Raw genomic sequence first — 22879 nt, 5'->3', positions numbered from 1 at the left:
GGAAACAGGAAAATATAACTGACTATAGGACTATTTTCAATTAAGATGGACAGTACAGAAAATCAAACATGAAACAAACCTTATAGTTAAAAAAAAGGGGGAAAAAAGGAGAATTTTGCTCTGCAATTGAGAGGAAAAAAAGTGTTGATAAAAGGGGAAAATTTTTTTTTCTTTCTGATAATAATACAGAGGCATAGAGGCTTTTCTGCTTTGTTTGAAATTCAGTTGAGATCATAAGATATATTGAAACTGCCAGGAATTCCAGCACAAAGGGATCTATAATGTTATTGCTTAGATTGGGGGAAACGAGTAACACCTAGGAATAATAAGATTTTTTCCCTATAAGAAAAATATAAAATATTAAATTCACTTATTTTTAAAATTAGAAGCAGAGTGACTAATTAAAAGCATCAGCATACTACTACCATATAAATACCTGAGTTTTGAAAAAAAGAACAGGAAAAGAAGAAAAATAGAATGGGAAGAACATGAGACTCAGATGTCAGGAATGAGAGTGAGAGCCGAGAAAGCAAGATGGGAAATGGAAATAAAGAAGCAGCTCAGAGGCTGAGGAGACAGAGAGAATACTCAAGAGGCTTAGAGCTGATGATCTCTTAACGTCTCTTACAGCTAAATTCTGCGACTCTGTGGGTTTGAGGAAGACATTTAAAGATGAGTAAGACTCAGGTAGGAAAAAGGCAGAAATGTGCAGCAATAAATGCATAGTCTCTGTTTAAGTAATCACAGCTCCCATGTAACTCATCTCCATTCCACAGGCTTTCTTTAAAAACTGCAGTAAACTGACAAGAAAAGAGAATGGAAAGAAAGGAAAAGCTAAAATGGGGTCCAAATCAGTAAAATCCATGAACATTTCCTGCCACTTAGTTACAAGTTCTTGGAACAAGAAAGACAATACTTACTGCTGTAGCAAAATGGTGAATAACAGCAATGGAGATGCAAGCATCACAAGACCCACTGCGGATTGGTACTGCCAAAGCATCACAGACAAAGGCCTGATAATGCTTCTCTCTACAAATGTCCACAAGGTTTTGGCTACGATCACAGCCAATCTATAACAGATAAAGAAAGAATTTCAGAACAACTTGTTTAAACGTCATAAAGTTATTAGACAGATTTCATATTCATTGTGAAAGGGTCTAAGACCATGATATTATAGGTTCTTACAACCAGTACAAAGTCAGCTTATATAATTTACAGGGCAGCATTTATTACCTTAACAGGTATCAAACAATTCAAATTAGTGAATGGAAACAAAATAACTAGAATAAAAATAACATTGGTGGAAATGGGAGGTCCTAATTGGCATCTAATTAATCACGACCCAGAATCTTGATCTTTTTGTAATATCACACTTTATTTTATATCTTATCGTATCTTATATTCTGTGCCACAAGGCATGTGGGATCTTAGTTCCCTGACCAGGGATCAAACCCACACCCCCTGCAGTGGAAGTGCAGAGTCTTAACCACTGGACCACCAGGGAAGTCCAATATCACACATTTTAAAATGGAAATTATCGCATAAACATAGACATTTAGTCTTTTGGGGGAAGCTACAAATAAAGAGGTTCTAAGGTATCTCGTATTAGAATATAAACTATTCAGTAATGGCCCAGATATCAGGAGGATGGCTTATTTTTTTTCCTTCTTCTTTATACTTTTCAATATGTATTACTTGCACCATCATAAAATAAAATCTTCCCAAATAAAGTTAAATAATTTATTTCATTTTTTAAAGCCATTGAGTCTTGTTCTGCTAAATACCTGAATTCAAAATTTGTAAAATGCTATTGAATTAAACCTTTTGGCATAACCAAACCATTCTATGGGAATGACAACACTGAAGGCAGCTGGCAGCATCCTTTCATCTCCCCAAGCAGCTGAGGCCTAACATGCCTTATGCATATGTCTGATTCTGTGGCAAGTATTTGTGGGCTAGGACTGCCTATATTCTCTCTAGTTTTGTTGTTGTTTTTGTACACAGTTTTGCTGTTTAGTTCTAAAAATACCATATATAGAGAGAGACAGAAACAAAGACAGAGACAAAGAGAGAGCACACACAAGCACGTGCAATGTGCACATATAAATTGAGGGAGGAATAGGAGGAGCTTAAAGAATGTTAAATCACTAATAATTATCTCCAGATATTTCTTCTTAACCCAATCTCTACAAGAGAGAAAAGATATGTATAAGTAGATTTCACCTAACAGAAGTAGCCACCTCAGGTTCATTTGAATTTTTGCTATAAGTAAGCACTGATCATTGCTAAGGGATCAGGGTTCCCTCAGTCCATCTGAGAATAAAGATATGAATCTTCATGTCAAAACAATTATTAAGTCACACTGCCATGCCAGTCATACCTAATATGAATTTGCTCAGTTTCTAATAAATATTAAATAGCTTCAGTATTCCAGCCCACAGCTGCATTAATATCTGAGGTATAATAAAAGGTACCAAGCTAGAGGTAAAGTATAGCAATATCATTTTGATATAATTTTAAGATGGAAAAGTACTAAGGGCCCATTAATAACAACAGTGGCACAATTCCCACTTAATTGCTCCCTTTACCTGTATAAGATATATAACTGGCTATTACTCTTATTTATTTTCTTCCATATCTTATGCCAATAGTCACAATATCAAGATGACAGTACCACTCAAACAATATGCATATTATATTTTGGTCTTTGCCAGGTTTTATTACAATAAAATTCAGTTCATGGAAACAGAAGTTTCAAGTATGCCCAACTATTACCTTGCTAAAAGTCAACAAGAAGAAATCCAATGTGCCTATCCCCAGAGATAGAGCTTGACAGTTACTCAGAGGAGGAAAGTTATTATCTGAGTTTCACAGATAAAACAGAACAAGGAGAAGAACAACCGAACAAAAACTAGAGAAAATTTCCTTCTTCTTCCTGCCAGACTCTTACAATTATTTGTACAGAGCACTCCTTTTCACCAACAAATGAAATCGGGGCAATTTTAGTCATAAAGTACCAGGTCTAATGTAGTCCTGACTCATGCCTGGCTCAGTACTTTCACCTTTCACTTATTTTGCCTAAGTCTTCCAAATACTATAGTCAAATCACAGTATTTTCTTCTCTTCCCTTTCTATTTTTAAATTCCCTTAAGTTTTTATACCAAGGATAGTACCAGATATTTGAAATTCTCCCTAATAATGCTACATAATGTCAAAAACAGGACAGAAAATAGCTTATGTATAAATACTCATTAATGGTAAGGGACTCATGTAAAGCTACATATTTCTGTATGTGGGATGGAGATGAATGACAATAAAAGCAGATATTGGTTGCGCTTAAAATGTATACTTTATACTTCTATATAATTTTTAAAGTCTTCAACATAATATTAAATTCTGGAAGTACTGGTAAAAATGAAAAAGTATCCAACTTAGTAATCAAACTAAACAAGGTTTAACTTTTCTCCTATTAAAGTATCAAAAATATTTTAAAACCAAAGTATACCACAGTGATAGCACTGTGATACAACTTCCTGTCATAAAGTGTTGTTGACAGTACAAATTGGCTAGGCCAATTTTAAAAAGCAATTTGGCAAACCATTTTTTTTTTTTTTGCAGTATGCAGGCCTCTCACTGTTGTGGCCTCTCCCGTTGCGGAGCACAGGCTCCAGACGCGTAGGCTCAGCAGCCATGGCTCACGGGCCTAGTCGCTCCGCGGCATGTGGGATCTTCCCGGACCGGGGCACGAACCCGTGTCCCCTGCATCAGCAGGCGGACTCTCACCCGCTGTGCCACCAGGGAAGCCCTAGCAAACCATTTTTTAAGAAAGATAAAAATGTTCACAATTTTTCATCCAATAATCATTCTTCAAAAAATTTATCCTAAGAAAATAATCCAAAATATGGAAAAAGGTAAACAGGCTAATGAAATTGCCTTTAATGAATACCCACCATATGTTAAAGCAGATTCTTTATATTAATGTACTTAACTCTTGACAGTGGTGGAGACAAGATGGTGGAGTATAAGGACTTGAGCTCACCTCCTCTCACAAAAACACTAAAGTCCTCTCAAGAAAACATCAAAATCGCAACTAACTGCTGAACAAAAATCAACAAAAAAGATATTCTACATCCAAGGACAAAGAAGAAGCCACAACGAGACAGTAGGAGGGGCGCATTTGCAGCACAATCAAACCCCATTCCTGCGGGTGGGTGACCCACAAACTGGAAAATTCATCACAAAGGTTCTCCCACGGGAGTGAGAGTTCTGAGCCCCATGTCAGGCTCCCCAGTCTAAGGGCCTGGTATTGGAAGGAGGAACCCCCAGAGCATTTGGCTTTGAAGGCCAGCAGGGTTTGATTGCAGGAACTCCACAGGACTGGGGGAAACAGAAACTCCACTCTCGGAGGGTGCACACAAAGTTTCATGCACACCGAGACCCAGGGACTCGGTGACTTCATAGGAGCTTGGCCAGAACTACCTGCTGGCTTTGGAAGGTATACTGGAGGGGTGGGGTGGGGTGGCGGCTGTGGCTCACTGTGGGAATAAAAACACTGGTGGCAGAGGTAGAGGTAACAGGGAGTACTCATTGGTGTGAGATCTCCTGGAGGCCGCCATTTTGATACCAAGACCTGGCACCACCCAACAGCCTGTAGGCTCCAGTGCTGGGATGCCTCAGGCCAAACAACCAACAGGGAGGGGACACAGCCCCGCCCATCAGCAGACAGCCTGCCAAAACTCTTCCTGAGCCCACAGCCACCTCTAAACACATCCTTGACATGGCCCTGCCCACCAGAGGGACAAGGCCCAGCTCCACCCACCAGTGGGCAGGCACCAGTCCTGCTGACCAGGAAGCCTGCACAACCCTCTAGACTAGCCTCACCCACCTATAATCCTGCAGCCTGCAGCCTACAATCTACAATCCTGCAGCCTGTAGAACAGAAACTGCAAACACAGAAAGTTAGACAAAGTGAGATGACAGAGAAATATGTTCAACACAAAGGAACAAGATAAAACCCTAGAATAACTAAGTCAAGTGGAGATAGGCGATCTACCTGGAAAAGAATTCAGAGTAATGACAGTAAAGATGATCCAAGATCTGGGGAAAAGAATGGAGGCACAGACTGAGAAGATACTAGAAATATTCAACAAAGATATAAAGAACAAACAGAGGTGAACAATACGATAAGTAAAATGAAAAATACACTAGAAGGAATCGATAGCAGAATAAATGAGGCAGAAGAACAGATAAGCGACTGGAAAGACAGAATGGTGGAATCACTGCCATGGAACAGAATAAAGAAAAAAGAATGAAAAGAAATGAGGACAATGTAAGAGACCTCTGGGACAACATTAAATGTACCAACATTCGCATTATAGGGGCTCCAGAAAGAGAAGAGAGAGAGAAAGGACCTGACAAAATTATGGAAGAGATAATAGCTGAAAACTTCCCTGACACGGGAAAGGAAAACATCACCCAAGTACAGGAAGTGCAGAGAGTCCCATACAGGATAAACCCAAGGAGGAACATGCTGAGACACATATTAATCTACTTGACAAAAATTCAAGACAAAGAGAAAATATTAAAAGCAACAATGGAAAAGCAAAAAATAACATACAAGGGAATCCACATAAAGTTACAGATGATTTTTCAGCAGAAACTCTGCAAGCCAGAAAGGAGTGGCACAATATATTTAAAGTGATGAAAGGGAAAAACCTACAAACAAGAATATTCTACCTATCAAGGCCCCCGTTCAGACTTGACAGAGAAATCAAAAGCTTTACAGACAAGCAAAAGCTAAGAGAATTCAGCACCACCAGACCAGTTTTACAACAAATGCTAAAGGAACATCTCTAGGCAGAAAAGAAAAGACCACAATTAAAAACAAAATTACAAATGGGAAAGCTCACCGGTAAAGGCAAACATACAATAAAGGTAGGAAATCATCCACACGCAAATATGATATCGAAAACCAGCAACTGTGAGGAGAGTACAAATGCAGGATATTGGAAATGCATTGGAAATTAAGAGACGACCAATTTAAAATAATCTTGTATATATACATATAGACTGCTATATCAAAATCTCAAAGTAACCACAAGCCAAAAGGCTACAATACATACACACACAGAAAAGAAAAAGCAATCCAAACACAACACTAAAGACAGTCATCAAATCACAAAAGAGAACAAAAGAGGAAGGGAAGGTTCTTGAAAATATAAACAAAATTGATAAACCTTTATCCAGACTCATCAAGAAAAAAAGGAGAGGACTCAAATCAATAAAATTAGAAATGAAAAAGAAGTTACAACTGACACCACAGAAATACAAAGGATCAAAAGAGACTACTACAAGCAACTATATGCCAATAAAATGGACGACTTAGAAGAAATGGATGAATTCTTTAAAAGGTACAATCTCCCAAGACTGAATCAGGAAGAAATAGAAAATATGAACAGATCAATGACAAGTAATGAAATTGAAACTATGATTAAAAGCTCCCAAAAAACAAAAGTCCAGGACCAGATAGCTTCACAGGCGAATTCTATCAAACATTTAGAGAAGAGTTAACACCTATGCTTCTGAAACTATTTCCAAACATTGCAGAGGAAGGAACATACCCAACCTCATTCTATGAGGTCACAATCACCCTGACACCAAAATCACACAAAGATACCGCAAAAAAAAGAAACTTACAGGCCAATATCACTGCTGAACATAAACACAGAAATCCTCAACAAAATACCAGCAATCAAAATTCAACAACACAGTAAAAGGATCATACCACGTTCAAGTGGGATTTATCCCAGGAATGCAAGGATTTTTCAATATCCACAAATCAATCAGTGTGATACACTGTACCAACAAATTGAAGAATAAAAACCATATGATAATCTCAGTAGATGCAGAAAAAGCTTTCAACAAAACTCAACACCCATTTATGATAAAAACTCTCAAGAAAGTAGGCATAGAGGGAACTTACCTCAACATAACAGAGGCCATATATGACAAACCCACAGCCAACATCATCTCAATGGTGAAAGACTGAAACCATTTCCTCTAAGATCAGCAACAAGGAAAGGTTATCCACTCTCACCACTATTTTTTTTTTTTTTTGCAGTACGCGGGCCTCTCACTGTTGTGGCCTCTCCCGTTGCGGAGCACAGGCTCCAGACGCGCAGGCTCAGCGGCCATGGCTCACGGGCCCAGCCGCTCCGCGACATGTGGGATCTTCCCAGACCGGGGCACGAACCCATATCCCCTGCATTGGCAGTCGGACTCTCAACCACTGCGCCACCAGGGAAGCCCTCACCACTATTATTTAACATAGTTTTGGAAGTTTTAGCCACAGCAATCAGAGAAGAAAAAGAAATAAAAGGAATCCAAATCAGAAAAGAAAAAGTAAAGCTGTCACTGTTTGCAGATGACATGATACTATACATAGAGAATCCTAAAGATGCTACCAGAAAACTAATAGAGCTAATCAATGAATTTGGTAAAGTAGCAGGATACAAAATTAATGCACAGAGATCTCTTGAATTCCTATACACTAATGATGAAAAATCTGAAAGAGAAATTAAGGGAACACTCCCATTTACCATTGCAACAAAAAGAATAAAATACCTAGGAATAAACCTACCTAAGGAGACAAAGACCTGTATGCAGAAAACTGTAAGACACTGGTGAAATAAATTAAAGATGATACAGAGAGATATACAATGTTCTTGGATGGGAAGAATCAACACTGTGAAAATGACTATACTACCCAAAACAATATACAGATTCAATGCAATCCCTATCAAACTACCAATGGCATTTTTCACAGAATTAGAACAAAAAATTTCAAAATTTAGGGCTTCCCTGGTGGTGCAGTGGTTGAGAGTCCACCTGCTGATGCAGGGGACACGGGTTCATGCCCCGGTCTGGGAAGATCCCACATGCCGCGGAGCGGCTGGGCCCGTGAGCCATGGCCACTAAGCCTGCGCATCCGGAGACTGTGCTTCACAATGGGAGAGGCCACAATAGTGAGAGGCCCACGTAACGCAAAAAAAAGAAAAATTTCAAAATTTGTATGGAAACACAAAAGACCCCAATAACCAAAGCAATCTTGAGAAAGAAAAACGGAACTGGAGGAATCAGGCTCCCTGACTTCAGACTATACTACAAAGCTACAATAATCAAGACAGTATGATAATGGCACAAAAACAGAAATACAGATCAATGGAACAGGATAGAAAGCCCAGAGATAAACCCATTTACGTATGGTCACCTTAACTTTGATAAAGGAGGCAAGAATATACAATGGAGAAAAGACAGCCACTTCAACAAGTGGTGCTGAGAAAACTGGACAGCTACATATAAAAGAATGCAATTAGAACTCTTCCTAACAGCATACACAAAAATAAACTCAAAATGGATTAAGGACCTAAATGTAAGATAAAACTCTTAGAAGAAAAGATAGGAAGAACACACTTTGACATAAATCACAGCAAGATCGTTTTTGACACACCTCCTAGAGAAATGGAAATAAAAACAAAAATAAACCAATGGGACCTAATGAAACTTAAAAGCTTTTGCACAGCAAAGGAAAACATAAACAAGACGAAAAGATAACCCTCAGAATGGGAGAAAATATTTGCAAACGAAGCAACTGATAAAGGATTTATCATAAATGGGTGTTGAATTTTGTCGAAAACTTTTTCTTTACCTATTGAGATGATTATATGGTTTTTCTCCTTCAATTTGTTAATATGTTTAATCACATTGATTGATTTGTATTTACTGAAGTATCCTGGCATTCCTGGGATAAACCCCACTTGACTATGGTGTATGATCCTTTTAATGTGCTGTTAGATTCTGTTTGCTAGTATTTTGTTGAGGAATTTTGCATCTATGTTCATCAGTGATATTGGCCTGTAGTTTTCTTTCTTTGTGACATCTTTGTCTGCTTTTGTTATCAGGTTGATGGTGGCCTCTCAGAATGAGTTTGGGAGTGTTCCTCCCTCTGCTATATTTTGGAAGAGTTTGAGAAGAATAGGTGTTAGCTCTTCTCTAAATGTTTGATAGAATTCGTCTGTGAAGCCTTCTGGTCCTCGACTTTTGTTTGTTGGAAGATTTTTAATCACAGTCTCAATTTCAGTGCTTGTGATTGGTCTATTTGTATTTTCTATTCCTTCCTGGTTCAGTCTCAGAAGGCTGTGCTTTTCTAAGAATTTGTCCATTTCTTTCAGGTTGTCCATTTTATTGGCATACAGTTGCTTGTAAGTAATCTCTCATGATCCTTTTTATTTCTGCAGTGTCAGGTGTTACTTCTCCTTTTTCATTTCTAATTCTGTTGATTTGAGTCTTTTCCCTTTTTTTCTTGATGAGTCTGTCTAATGGTTTATCAATTTTGTTTATCTTCTCAAAGAACCAGTTTTTAATTTTATTAATCTTTGCTATTGTTTCCTTCATTTCTTTTTCATTTATTTCTAATCTGTTCTTTATGACTTCTTTCTTTCTGCAAACTTTGGGGTTTTTTTTCTTCTCTCTCTAATTGTTTTAGGTGTAAGGTTAGATTATTTATTTGAGATGTTTCTTGTTTCCTGAGGTAGGATTGTATTGCTATAAACTTCCCTCTTAGAACTGCTTTTGCTGCATCCCATAGGTTTTGGGTTGTCGTGTTTTCATTGTCACTTGTTTTTTTTTTGATTTCCTCTTTGATTTCTTCAGTGATCTCTTGGTTATTTAGTAGTGTATTGTTTAGCCTCCATGTGTTTGTATTTTCTACAGATTTTTTCCTAATCTAGTCTCAGAGTTGTGGTTGGAAAAGATACTTGATATGATTTCAGTTTTCTTAAATTTACCAAGGCTTGATTTGTGACCCAAGATATGATCTATCCTGTTGAATGTTTCATGAGCGCTTGAGAAGAAAGTGTATTCTGTTGTTTTTGGATGGAATGTCCTATAAATATCAATTAAGTCCATCTTGTTTAATGTATCATTTAAAGCTCGTTTCCTTATTTATTTTCATTTTGGATGATCTGTCCATTGGTGAAAGTGGGGTGTTAAAGTCCCCTACTATGATTGTGTTACTGTCAATTTCCCCTTTTATGGCTGTTAGCATTTGTCATGTAGTGAGGTGCTCCTATGTTGGGAGCATATTTACAATTGTTATATCTTCTTGGATTGATCCCTTAATCATTATGTAGTGTCCTTCTTTGTCTCTTGTAAAAGTCTTTATTTTAAAGTCTCTTTTGTCTGATATGAGAATTGCTACTCCAGTTTTCTTTTGATTTACGTTTGCATGGAATATCTTGTGCCATCCCCTCACTTTCAGTCTTTATGTGTCCCTAGGTCTGAAGTGGGTCTCTTATAGACAGCATATATACAGGTCTTGTTTTTAAGTTAAGTATTTATCTAAGAAACACATTCAGACTGAAGGTACTCTAAAATCAATGCACAGAACATCATGTAGTGAATAAGCTAGACCAAGCTCTGGGTATGCACATCTCATCTATTATTGGTACAGTTATAAAGGCAATAAGTTTCTTGAAAGTATAAAATCTTTCTTATAAAATTTAACTCTGAAAATAAAGCCAACAGCTAATGCTGATGCTAGGAATTATGGAGTCTAAATAAGAAATGTTTCTTAGCTAGAATATAGAAATTTTGAGTTAAAGAGCAGAAGAACAAGCTCATGCATAACTCAGATCAGATAAGAACAGATTCACCACATTTACTTCTAAGAGAAATGAATAGTTGTTTATAAAACTATTTCCATGAGAGCCCCAGCTAGTATTTTTAAAATACACTTTGTAAAGGAAATTATATAAAATAGTGATACTAATAATTTTTTAAATTCTGAGACTATCTTAGATATACATTTGAATACCCAGAACGAATGTCTCAGGTCACATCCTCTCATGAATGTCAAGAAATGCACATATTTTCATGCTCAAAGATGGCTGTTCAAAATACACTCAAGTATCATTGCTCCATCCAGGTTGGAGCCTCAGCAGCTTAAAAAAGTAGTTTTCTCTTTTACCATACATAATTCCATTTCTTGTATAATGAAAACCATAACTCCAACCCAGACAAGTAGTTTTCATTCATTCATTGAACCACACCTACTGAGCCTTCCCTAGAGGTCAGACAATGGCAGTAGGTTCCAGAAAGAGCAGACAGGAAAGAACACATGCAGACTGCCACTGATAAAATGAATGTAGATTATGGAGAGTGAGTACACTTATGATTTTCTATTTCTTCTGAATATATTCCTTCTTGAATCAGCTTCAGGTTTTTGGTTCAGTTTATCAAGAAATCATTTTTCTTAACTGTAACAGGATAATATTATCATATGACTAAGTCAATGTGTTTGACTTCAACCTAGTTTCACTGTCGCAATTGATACTTGACTAGACATAGCCACAGGTTATCATCAAGAAAGTGTAAAAGCAGAGCTTCCTGAGAAACATTTTTGGACAGTACCTTAAGATTAAAACATCAGAAGATATACTTTGTTTTAAGCTGTGGTTAGAGTTGTGACAAATCTAAAACCTATTTCCTCTTCAACATGAACAAACTTAATTCACTAGACCTTACTCTTTATAAACTAAAATTTAATTGTAAACATGATGACAATATATGAATACTTGTCTTCTCTTGATGAAAAGCGATTCTTTTATCTGCCTCTTAATGCACAAAGTCTACCTTTCCTCAATTGCAGTAGTACTGTTCTTTCTTCATGTAGGTGTACAATATCTAGGATGAGGTAAAAATAAAAGATTACAAGCAATCTGACAAACTACAACAGCCCATGAAGGTAGACTGCTCTCATTCTCCTTATATACTCCCCTTACTCTAGTCCTTCCTCCCCTAATCTTGAGAAAGGGAAGCTCCAGTCCTCACAGAGCAGTGTTGACACAAGTACTTACAACAATGCACTAATGCAGGGAGAACTTCCTACTTCTTAGCACAGCAGAGAAAAAAGTGATCCATTAGAAAAGGAAATTATAACAACTGAAAACAGAAACTTTGGCATCAGAGAGAAGTGGGTTCAAGTCCTAGGTCTAGCACTATAACCTTGGTCAAATTTTTAATCTACTTGAGGTTTAATTTTCTCAACAGTAAGACAACAATAAATACTAACCTTTTTTTTTCTATTATGAGTAAAAGAACACTAGATTTGGAGTCATAAGGCATGGGTTCAAGTTCCAGTTATATCCTCTAATAATATAACACCAAGGAAGTAATATAACCTCTGTGAGCCTCAGTTTCTTCATTTATAAAAGATGGACGAAAATATCTGCTTTATACTTCTCATACTTACAAGGAACTAGGAAAGAAAATGGTTTCTATAAAAATCCTTTATAACCTGTAAAGAGTTTTATAAATATAAGACAGTTTTACTGATAAAATAATCTTAGAAAGCAAAATCTGAAGGGACCAAAAAAAAAAAAACTGCAAATAATGGCATGCCCATAAATTTCTAGAGGAATAAAAAAGAATGGGAGTGTTCATTAATTTTCAACCTGTTGGTTACAATTTTCTGCAGTGACCTAAAAACACAGCATTATATCATGATGAAGGTGATAATAACCCTTACAAATAAAGCAAAAAGAAAGCCAGAAGCAACAATTACTTGCCATATATAACTCCTTATTGATGCCAAGATATTTTCCATTTCCACATCCAATATCAGCAACTAATGAACCACTTGGCAAAGCTTTCAAAAACTCCACGATGTGTGGCCAAGGGGTATGTCTCGTGCTGCTAAAGTGTCTAGCAATTTCTTCATAAACTTGATGGACATATTCTTGCTCCAGTTGTGAGGCTTCTTTATCACTCTCTGGAAATGATGTGGAAGTCTCCTTCATCTGGCTGTCACAGACCAAAGGGTAACCTAATGAATAAAAGAAAGCAATATAAACCATTTACTTATTTGTTTGTTTTTTTAATTTATTTTTTGGCCGCACCACGTGGCATGTGGGAGCTTAGTTCCCCGACTTGGGATTGAACCCACGCCCCCTGCATTGGAAGCACAGAGTCTTAACCACTGGACCACCAGGGAAGTCGCTAAACCATTATTTTTATCCAAATGATTCATAAGGTATGATTGTTTTCTCAAAAAGAAAAAGCAAATCAATCCACATTTGATGACTAGGGTTAAATAGGCTCTGATTTATCAGTTAAAAAAAGTAGTTCTTACCTAGCAAGCCCAATTATGAATGTGAGGGGTCTAATACAAGAAGGGGTAAATCCGTTTGAAACAAAATATGACTGTAATTCTGCATGCCTTATAATGCAGATGCCTATTTCATCTTGGGATTAAGGGTCCTCTTATTCAGGAAAGCATCTTGATGGGCCTGGTGTAACCAGAAGAAATTTAGCAATTAACAGGATTTAGGGTTTTTGTCTTGGTAGGAGTTCTGGGGACCCTAGGACTCTCAGAAGAACCAGACCTAGAAACAAAGTGTGATTTGGTAATAATCACAAGATTTAATGAATACTATTTGAAGCGGTTTACATATATTGTCTCAATCCTCACAGTAACACTATGAATAGGTATTATTACATTCATTTTACAGATGACAAAACTGACTCACGGAATATTAAATAATGATCCCAAAGTGACAAAGATGTTAAGTCACAGAGTCAAGATTTGAACCCAGGCAGTGGAGACTCCAGAATCCACATTCTCAATGACTACACTGTGTTGCCTCCTTCAATAGAATGAGCAAATCCTAATGAGAACACCAGCAAGTAGAGGAGATGACAGGAAATTTAGGATACAATGTCTCAAATTAATTTTGAAGTGTTCCCTGTTCTCTGCAATAACGTCTAATATTCATTTCGAGTCCTTGTCTTTTCTTGACTATGCTATAATTTCCCTTTGTCTTCAGCCAGTCTGTGGCACACAACATCTTTTTATGGGTAGTATACTAGAGAATAAAGAAAGAAGTAGTGTTCTCAGAGAAACCACAGACAAGACTTAGCAATAATTAGAAAGCATGTGGCAGCAAAGAATTGATGGCTTCAGGAATTTTCCCTAAATATAACTAGAAGATTCCAAACTTTGAATGGGAGTGGAACTATCTAGTCCCTACTAATGTGTAAAGTGAAGTTCTAAACACTATATGTAGACATTTAAGAAAAGGGTAGCCCCAGAAAGCTTGAGAGCTCTAAAACATACATGTGGAAACAGATGGGTTACATTATGTTGGTTACATCAGAATTACAATTACACTACAATATACATTACAATTATCTTAAGCTGGTCTTGCTAAAAATTTTATTCTCTTGGAAATTATGAACATCTCAGTTATGTGAAAGGAGGATCACTTAAATCCACAAATTTTGACCAAAAGTATCCAAAAGATGGCCTTGAACTTTTAAAAAATCTGTAAACTGAATATATAATCAGAGCTTCTTATAGCAACCCTTAAATTAATGCCCATAACAAAAAAACATTTGCATAAGAAAACCAACTTGTCTCTTCTACTAAATTTCAAGTTCCTTGAGAACAAGAGCCATGCTTTATTTTTCTATACCTTGTAAAGCTACTGGCAGTGTTAGATGTTCATCAAATACTAAATAAATATTTTTTAATTGATAAAAAAATTTTGTTTTTAAGTCCTCAGTGACATTTTTAGCAAAAGAAACAAAAACCTGTTAAAACCTATTTTAAGCTTCATTAACATGAAGTTATCAAATATGAAGAGTCCAAGTTTCCTAACAGAATAATATCTTATACATATAATAAAGATTTTTCATTTAAAATGTTTTTAAGATGACTAAATCCAAAAGCTCCTGCTAAGATACCACCCATAACTGAAACCACCAGGATGTAAAAAGCTCATAACATCACTGTTATTGTAAAATATTATTTATAAAACACAAGGGGTTTTTATTTGAGTCCAAGAAATACAGGTCATGATGCACTTATACAGACAATTCAGAACAGCATCCTCGACAAGTTTTTGAGCACTCCTTTCCAAACTGACTAAAACAAACACTGTTTATCCCCCTAAAGTTATCCACTTACTATAGAACAGTTTGTCATCTCCAACGTCCCTGTTAAGTTAATGAGAAGTAATTGAGAAATGTGACAAGCTGTTTCCAAAAAAACTTATTCTTGTACAAGTGATATTTTATTTTATTTATTTATTTTTTCCCCCACCATGCAGGGATCTTTTTTTTTTTTTTTTTTTTTTGCGGTACGCGGGCCTCTCACTGTTGTGGCCTCTCCTGTTGTGGAACACAGGCTCTGGACGCACGGGCTCAGTGGCCATGGCTCATGGGCCCAGCCGCTCCGCAGCATGTGGGATCTTCCCGGACCAGGGCACGAACCCATGTCCCCTGCATTGGCAGGCAGACTCTCAACCACTGCGCCACCAGGGAAGCCCCTACAAGTGATATTTTAATGCTCCCAAACTGTAGTATTCTTAACCATGACTATAATAAATAAAATATTCATTTAGAATCCAACTATGCTCAAGTACTATGTTTGAGGAAAATAAAGATGAGTAAGATGCAGTCCCTGCCCTCAAGGACTATAAACCTAACCACGGGGGTGGTTAAGAAAAGTATATGTAAGTACAATACAAGGCAGAACACAGGAAATGCCATTAGAGGAGTTAAGACAAAGCTCTTCTCAGTTCTTATGGGACTTTAAAAGATTTTCATAGTAGATTTACTCCATTTTACAGGAGAACCAAAATTATATACTTACTACAATTACAAGGTGTTTGCCTCACTTTCCTAAAGGTAAATGATGTCCGTATTCCCCTCTTGCTTAAAGTTAAGTCTTCAACATCTCCGGTGATAATTCCACTTTTGTGACCCCTGGACGCTTGAACAGTATCAAATTTTCTGGGTGTGATTCTAAAAACAACAGTCAAATTAGTTTATTTAACACTGTATTCAGAAAAATATTTCATGTCCTTTAAAAATATTAAGCAAATAGAGTAAATCTAGAAGAATTTATTGCAAATATCTATTGGATTCCCTGAATTGCTAAGCATTGTGGAAAAAAATCAAAGAAATAGAAGTCTTTGTCTCTTAGGAAATTAGCTCCAGGGTAATCATTTACAGCTAACAAACTATGCAAGGGGGAAAAGTAGAAAAATAACAAATGCTTAATTAATACCAATGCCAAGGAAGAAAAAACATGAAACAGATGGGACAAAGAGGAAACAAATAGATAGTAAAGTTAAATCCAATTATCAGTAATGTTAAATGTAAAAGGACTTTAAATCCAATTAAAGAACAAAGAATTTCAGATTGGATGTTTTTAAAAATCCAACTATGTGCTGATTACAAGAGACACACCTTATAAATAAGGACAGAGAATGGTTGAAAATGATAGAAAAAAAAGATACAACATACAAAAAACAAATATTTTGCATATACCTAGCAAAACCAAAAGAAATGTGGTATAGCTATACTAATCAGACAAAGTAGACTTTAAGGCAATAAGTGTTAATAGAGATAAAAAGGAACATTTCATAATGATAACAGGGTCAATCCAACAGAAAAATATTATGTAAAAACCCTATATATTTGTATGCACCTAACTAATAGCACAGCCTCAAAATATATAAAGCAAAAAGTGAAAACAAAATCTAAAAGGAGAAATAGACAAATACATAATTATCACTGGAATTTCTAATATATCTTTCTCAGTAAGTGAAATCTAGCTGCAAGTCAAGGACATCGTCAGAAAACAACAGATAATGGAACAAAAAAGTATATGATTAACAGATAAAATAAGTAAAACAAAGATTGAAAACTAAAGAGAGAAAAGTACAAGCCATTGTAGATTATAAGAAAGTTTAAAGGGAATCTTGGAAGTAAGATCAAATTTTTGAACGGGAAAAAGGAATCATTTAGTAAGAAAATATGGCCTTTTCAAAGTTAAATTTATAGAGTGAAATGCACATATCTTAAGTGTACAGTTCAATGAATTTTGACAAATGCACACAACCATGTATCCACCATCCCAATCAAGACAATTACCCAAGGAAATTCCCTCGTGCCCTTTTCCAGTCAGTCTTCCCCGCCCCCCTCAAAGCAACCACTATTCTGATTTCTATCCGTATAATTTTGCCTGTTCTTGAATTTCATATATAGTTGGCACTATTTTGTATCTGGCTTTGTCCATTGAACATAATTTTGAGATTTAGCCATGTAGCTGTGTGTTTCAGCAGTTCACTGTTTTTCTTTAATCACTGAGTAAAAGTTCATTATATGAATATGCCATAATTTATCCTAACTCTCCTGTTTGTTGATATTTGGCATTCTTAGTTTGGGACTATTACAAATAAAGCTTATACACATCTTTTTCAGATATATACTTTTATTACTCTTGGGAAAATACCTAAGATTGAAATTGGTGGGTCATAGTGTAAGAAACTACCAGTTTTCTAAGATGGTTGCACATAATTTTACACTCCCACCAGCAACATATGAGAGTTTCAGGCTGCTTGACATTCTCACCAACACTTGGTACTAAGTTTTAAATATTAGCTATTTTAGCAAGTAGCAAGTGATATGAAATTTCAGTTATAATTTGTATTTCTCTGATGACTAATGATATTGTTTCTTTTCATGTGCTTTTTAGCCATTCATAGATCCTTCTGGTAAAGGATCTGTTCAAATCTTATACCCAGTCTTTTATTAGATATATGTATTGTGGATACTTTTTCCCCCATGTATAGCCTGGCTTTTCATTTTCTTAATGCTGTCTTCTGATAAGCAGAAGTTTTAAATTTTGATGCAGTTGTCTTCTTTTTCTTTTACAGTGTTCTGAAACCTTTCTAAAAAAATCTTTGCCTACCCCAGAGCTGCAAAAGTATCCTCTTGTATTTTCTTCTAGACATCTCCTAGTTTTTGTTTTTACATTTAAATTTATGATCTACCCCATATTAATTTTTGTGAATGGTGTGAGGTATATCAAGGCTCATTTTATTTCCACATAGAGCTCTGATTGTCCCAGCACCATCTGTTGAAAATTTTCCTTTCCACAATGAATTGTGTTGCCATCTTTGTCAAAAATCAACTGACACCATGTCTATGAATATATTCTGTCCCACTGGTCTATTTGTCTATCTGTACAACAATACTACACTCTTTTGATTAGGTAGCTTTATATATAGTAAATCTTAAACGTCAGGTAGAATAAATCCTGCAACATTGTTCTTATGTTCAAGATTGTTTGGATTATTCTTTTTTTTTTGCAGTACGTGGGTCTCTCACTGTTGTGGCCTCTCCCGTTGCAGAGCACAGGCTCCGGACGCACAGGCTCAGAGGCCATGGCTCATGGGCCTAGCCGCTCCGTGGCATGTGGGATCTTCCCAGACCGGGGCACGAACCCATGTCCCCTGCATCGGCAGGCGGACTCTCAACCACTGCGCCACCAGGGAAGCCCTGGATTATTCTTGATCACTCACGTTTCCTGGTAAATTTTAGAATCTGCTTATCAATTTCTACAAAAAAAGTCTTTTAAGATTCTGATTGGAATTACACTAACTCATTAGATCAATTTGGGAATAACTGATACCTTAACAATATTAAGTTCCCTACCCATGATTATGTCATCTCTATTTCTTCATTTATTTTGCTCTGTAATTTCTCTTACCAATGTTTCATGATTTTTAGAGTATACGTGTTGTATATCTTTTGTTAAATTTATTTCTGAGACTTAAATCTTCTAAAGCCAAGTTGTCTGCTTGACACACTCTACCAAGGTTATCTGCCTATAGAAGTGGGTTTCATACTCACAGGGAATGTGCCAGGCCTGAAAGATCTCAGCAAATTTTTAAAAAGCATAATTTTATACTAAAGTTGTTGATACTGCTTTATCAAGAATCAGATATGTTGACTACACATCTAGAAAAATATCAACCATATAATTAAAGTACAAACCATGTCTACCAGACAGCCCACAGTAGTCTGCCCACCACAACTTAAGGAACCATGCAGTCCACATAGAGGGCACCCCTAGAGCATATAGATCTGGTGTCCAGAGGGCAGTGTGCTGCTGGGCCCCACAGAACACTTCCTAGGTAAGATCACTTCTCTGAGATTGAGAAATATAACCCAACAAATACATAGAAATAAAAACAGCAAATTAGGCAAAATGAGGTGACAGAGGAATATGTTCCAAATGAAAGAACAAGATAAAAACCCCAGAAGAAGAACTAAGTAAAGTGGAGATAAGCAATCTGCCCAACAGAGAGTTCAAGGTAGTGATTGTAAAGTTCATCAAAGAACTCAGGAGAAGATTGGGTGAACAGAGCGAGAAGTTAGAAATTTTTAACAAAGAGTTAGAAAATATAAAGAAGAAACAAACAGCTGAAAAATATGACCACTGAAATAAAAAATACAGTAGACGGAATCAGATTAGATGATATATAGAGAAATGGATTATTGAGCTGGAGATAGAGTAGTGGAAATCACTCAAGCTGAAAAGAAAAAAGAAAAAAGAATAAAAAGAAATGAGGACAGGAGACGAGGGGAAGATGGAGGAAGAGTAAGACACGGAGATCACCTTCCACCCCACAGATACACCAGAAATACATCTACACGTGGAACAGCTCCTACAGAACACCTACTGAACACTGGCAGAAGACCTCAGACCTCCCAAAAGGCAAGAAACTCCTCACGTACCTCGGTAGGGCAAAAGAAAAAAAGAAAAAACAGAGACAAAAGAATAGGGACGGGGCCTGCACCAGTGGGAGGGAGCTGTGAAGGAGGAAAGGATTCCACACACTAGGAAGCCCCTTCGCGGGCGGAGACTGCGGGTGGTGGAGGGGGGAAGCTTCGGAGCCGCGGAGGAGACCGCAGCAACAGGGGTGCGGAGGGCAAAGCGGGGAGATTCTCGCACAGAGGATCGGTGCCGACCGGCACTCACCAGCCCGAGAGGCTTGTCTGCTCACCCGCTGGGGCGGGCAGGGCTTTGAGCTGAGGCTCGGGCTTTGGTCGGAGCACAGGGAGAGGACTGAGGTTGGCAGCGTGAACACAGCCTGAAGGGGTTAGTGCACCATGGCTAGCTGGGAGGGAGTCCGGGAAAAGGTCTGGAGCTGCCGAAGAGGCAAGAGACTTTGTCTTCCCTATTTGTTTCCTGGTGCACGAGGAGAGGGGATTAAGAGCGCTGCTTAAAGGAGCTCCAGAGACGGGCGTGAGCCGCGGCTAAAAGCGCGGACCCCAGAGACGGGCATAAGAAGCTAAGGCTGCTGCTGCCGCCATCAAGAAGCCTGTGTGCGAGCACAGGTCACTATCCACACCTCCCTTCCGGGGAGCCTGTGCAGTCCGCCACTGCCAGGTTCCTGGGATCCAGGGACAACTTCCCTGGGAGAACGAACAGCGAGCCTCAGGCTGCTGCAACGGCACGCTGGCCTCTGCTGCCGCAGGCTCGTCCCGCTCTCCGTGCCCCTCCCTCCCTGCGGCCTGAGTGAGCCAGAGCCCCCGAATCAGCGGCTCCTTTAACCCGTCCTGTCTGAGCGAAAAACAGACGCCCTCCAGCGACCTATACGCAGAGGCGGGGCCAAATCCAAAGCTGAGCCCCTGGGAGCTGTGAGAACAAAGAAGAGAAAGTGAAATCTCTCCCAGCAGCCTCAGAAGCAGCGGATTAAAGCTCCACAATCAACTTGATGTACCCTGCATCTGTGGAATATATGAATAGACAACGAATCATCCCAAATTGAGAAGGTGAACTTTGAGAGCAAAATTTAGGAATTTTTCCCCTTTTACTCTTTTTGTGCATGTGTATGTGTATGCTTCTGTGCGAGATTTTGTCTGTATAGCTTTGCTTCCACCATTTGTCCTAGGGTTCTATCCGTCCGTTTTTTTTTCTTAATAATTATTATTGATTGTAATAACTTTATTTTACCTTCTTTCTTTCTCTCTCTCTCTCTTTCTTTCTTTCTTTCCTTCGTCCTTCCCTCCCTTAGACAACGAATCATCCCAAATTGAGGAGGTGGACTATGAGAGCAAGATTTATGATTTTTTTCCCCTTTTCCTCTTTTTCTGAGTATGTATGTGTATGCTTCTCTTTGAGATTTTGTCTCTATAGCTTTGCTTCCACCATTTGTCCTAAGGTTCTATCCGTCCATTTTTAAAAAAATTTTTTCTGAATATTTTTTAATTTAATAACTTTATTACATTTTACTTTTTCTTTCTTTCTTTTTTCCTTCCTTCCCTCCTTCCCTCCATCCTGCCACCGTCCCTCCCTCCCTCGCCCCCTCCCTCCCTCCCTGTCTTTCTTTCTTTCCTTCTTTTCTTTCTTTCTTTCTTCCTTCCTTCCTTCCTTTCTTTCTCTCTTTCTTCCTACTTCTACTAATTCTTTCTCTCTACTTTTTCTCCCTTTTATTCTGAGCCGTGTGGATGAAAGGCTCTTGGTGCTGCAGCCAGGAGTCAGTGCTGTGCCTCTGAGGTGGGATAGCCAACTTCAGGACACTGGTCAACAAGAGGCCTCCCAGCTCCACATAATATCAAATGGCGAAAATCTCCCAGAGATCTCCATCTCAACGCCAGCACCCAGCTTCACTCAACGACCAGCAAGCTACAGTGCTGGACACCCTATGCCAAACAACTAGCAAAACAGGAACACAACCCCACCCATTAGCAGAGAGGCTGCCTAAAATCATAAGTCCACAGACACCCCAAAACACACCACCAGATGTGGACCTGCCCACCAGAAAGACAAGATCCAGCCTCATCCACCAGAACACAGGCACTAGTCCCCTCCACCAGAAAGCTTACAAAACCCACTGAACCAACCTTAGCCACTGGGGACAGACACCAAAAACAATGGGAACTACGAACCTGCAGCCTGCAAAAAGGAGACCCCAAACACAGTAAGATAAGCAAAATGAGAAGACAGAAAAACACACCGCAGACGAAGGAGCAAGATAAAAACCCACGAGACCTAACAAATGAAGAGGAAATAGGCAGTCTACCTGAAAAAGAATTCAGAATAATGATAGTAAAGATGATCCAAAATCTTGGAAATAGAATAGACAAAATGCAAGAAACATTTAACAAGGACCCAGAAGAACTAAAGATGAAACAAACAACGATGAACAACACAATAAATGAAATGAAAAATAATCAAGATTGGATCAATAGCAGAATACCTGAGGCAGAAGAACGGATAAGTGACCTGGAAGATAAAATAGTGGAAATAACTACTGCAGAGCAGAAAAAAGAATGAAAAGAACTGAGGACAGTCTCAGAGACCTCTGGGACAACATTAAACGCACCAACATTCAAATTATAGGGGTTCCAGAAGAAGAAGAGAAAAAGAAAGGGACTGAGAAAATATTTGAAGAGATTATAGTTGAAAACTTCCCTAATATGGGAAAGAAAATAGTTAATCAAGTCCAGGGAGCACAGAGAGTCCCATACAGGATAAATCCAAGGAGAAATAGGCCAAGACACATATTAATCAAACTGTCAAAAATTAAATACAAAGAAAGCATATTAAAAGCAGCAAGGAAAAAACAACAAATAACACACAAGGGAATCCCCATAAGGTTAACAGCTGATCTTTCAGCAGAAACTCTGCAAGCCAGAAGGCAGTGGCAGGACATATTTAAAGTGATGAAGGAGAAAAACCTGCAACCAAGATTACTCAACCCAGCAAGGACCTCATTCAGATTTGATGGAGAAATTAAAACCTTTACAGACAAGCAAAAGCTGAGTGAGTTCAGCACCACCAAACCAGCTTTACAACAAATGCTAAAGGAACTTCTCTAGGCAAGAAACATAAGAGAAGGGAAAGACCTACAATAACGAACCCAAAACAATTTAGAAAATGGGAATAGGAACATACATATCGATAATTACCTTAAATGTAAATGGACTAAATGCTCCCACCAAAAGACACAGATTGGCT

At 37.9% G+C, this 22879-nt stretch overlaps 1 protein-coding gene across 4 annotated transcripts in view; it reads right to left on the bottom strand.

Moving 5' to 3' along the window:
* The window catches only part of ALKBH8 (alkB homolog 8, tRNA methyltransferase), a 70548-nt gene that overhangs the window by 849 nt on the left and 46820 nt on the right, over window positions 1-22879 (bottom strand). For all 4 annotated transcript variants that reach the window (XM_029209315.1, XM_029209319.1, XM_029209316.1 and 1 more), the window contains 3 exons: window positions 15713-15864; window positions 12627-12883; window positions 921-1070 (listed from right to left, as the gene is read on the bottom strand). In XM_029209315.1, the coding sequence (XP_029065148.1) occupies window positions 921-1070; window positions 12627-12883; window positions 15713-15864 (559 nt within the window). The remainder of the gene's footprint in view (window positions 1-920; window positions 1071-12626; window positions 12884-15712; window positions 15865-22879) is intronic.

Source organism: Monodon monoceros, unplaced genomic scaffold (assembly GCF_005190385.1).
Source record: "Monodon monoceros isolate NGI ecotype Baffin Bay Population unplaced genomic scaffold, NGI_Narwhal_1 Super_Scaffold_7, whole genome shotgun sequence".
NCBI lineage: Eukaryota > Metazoa > Chordata > Mammalia > Artiodactyla > Monodontidae > Monodon > Monodon monoceros.
Note: the sequence above shows the minus strand (reverse complement) of the source record. Positions and strands in the feature narration are given on the sequence as shown.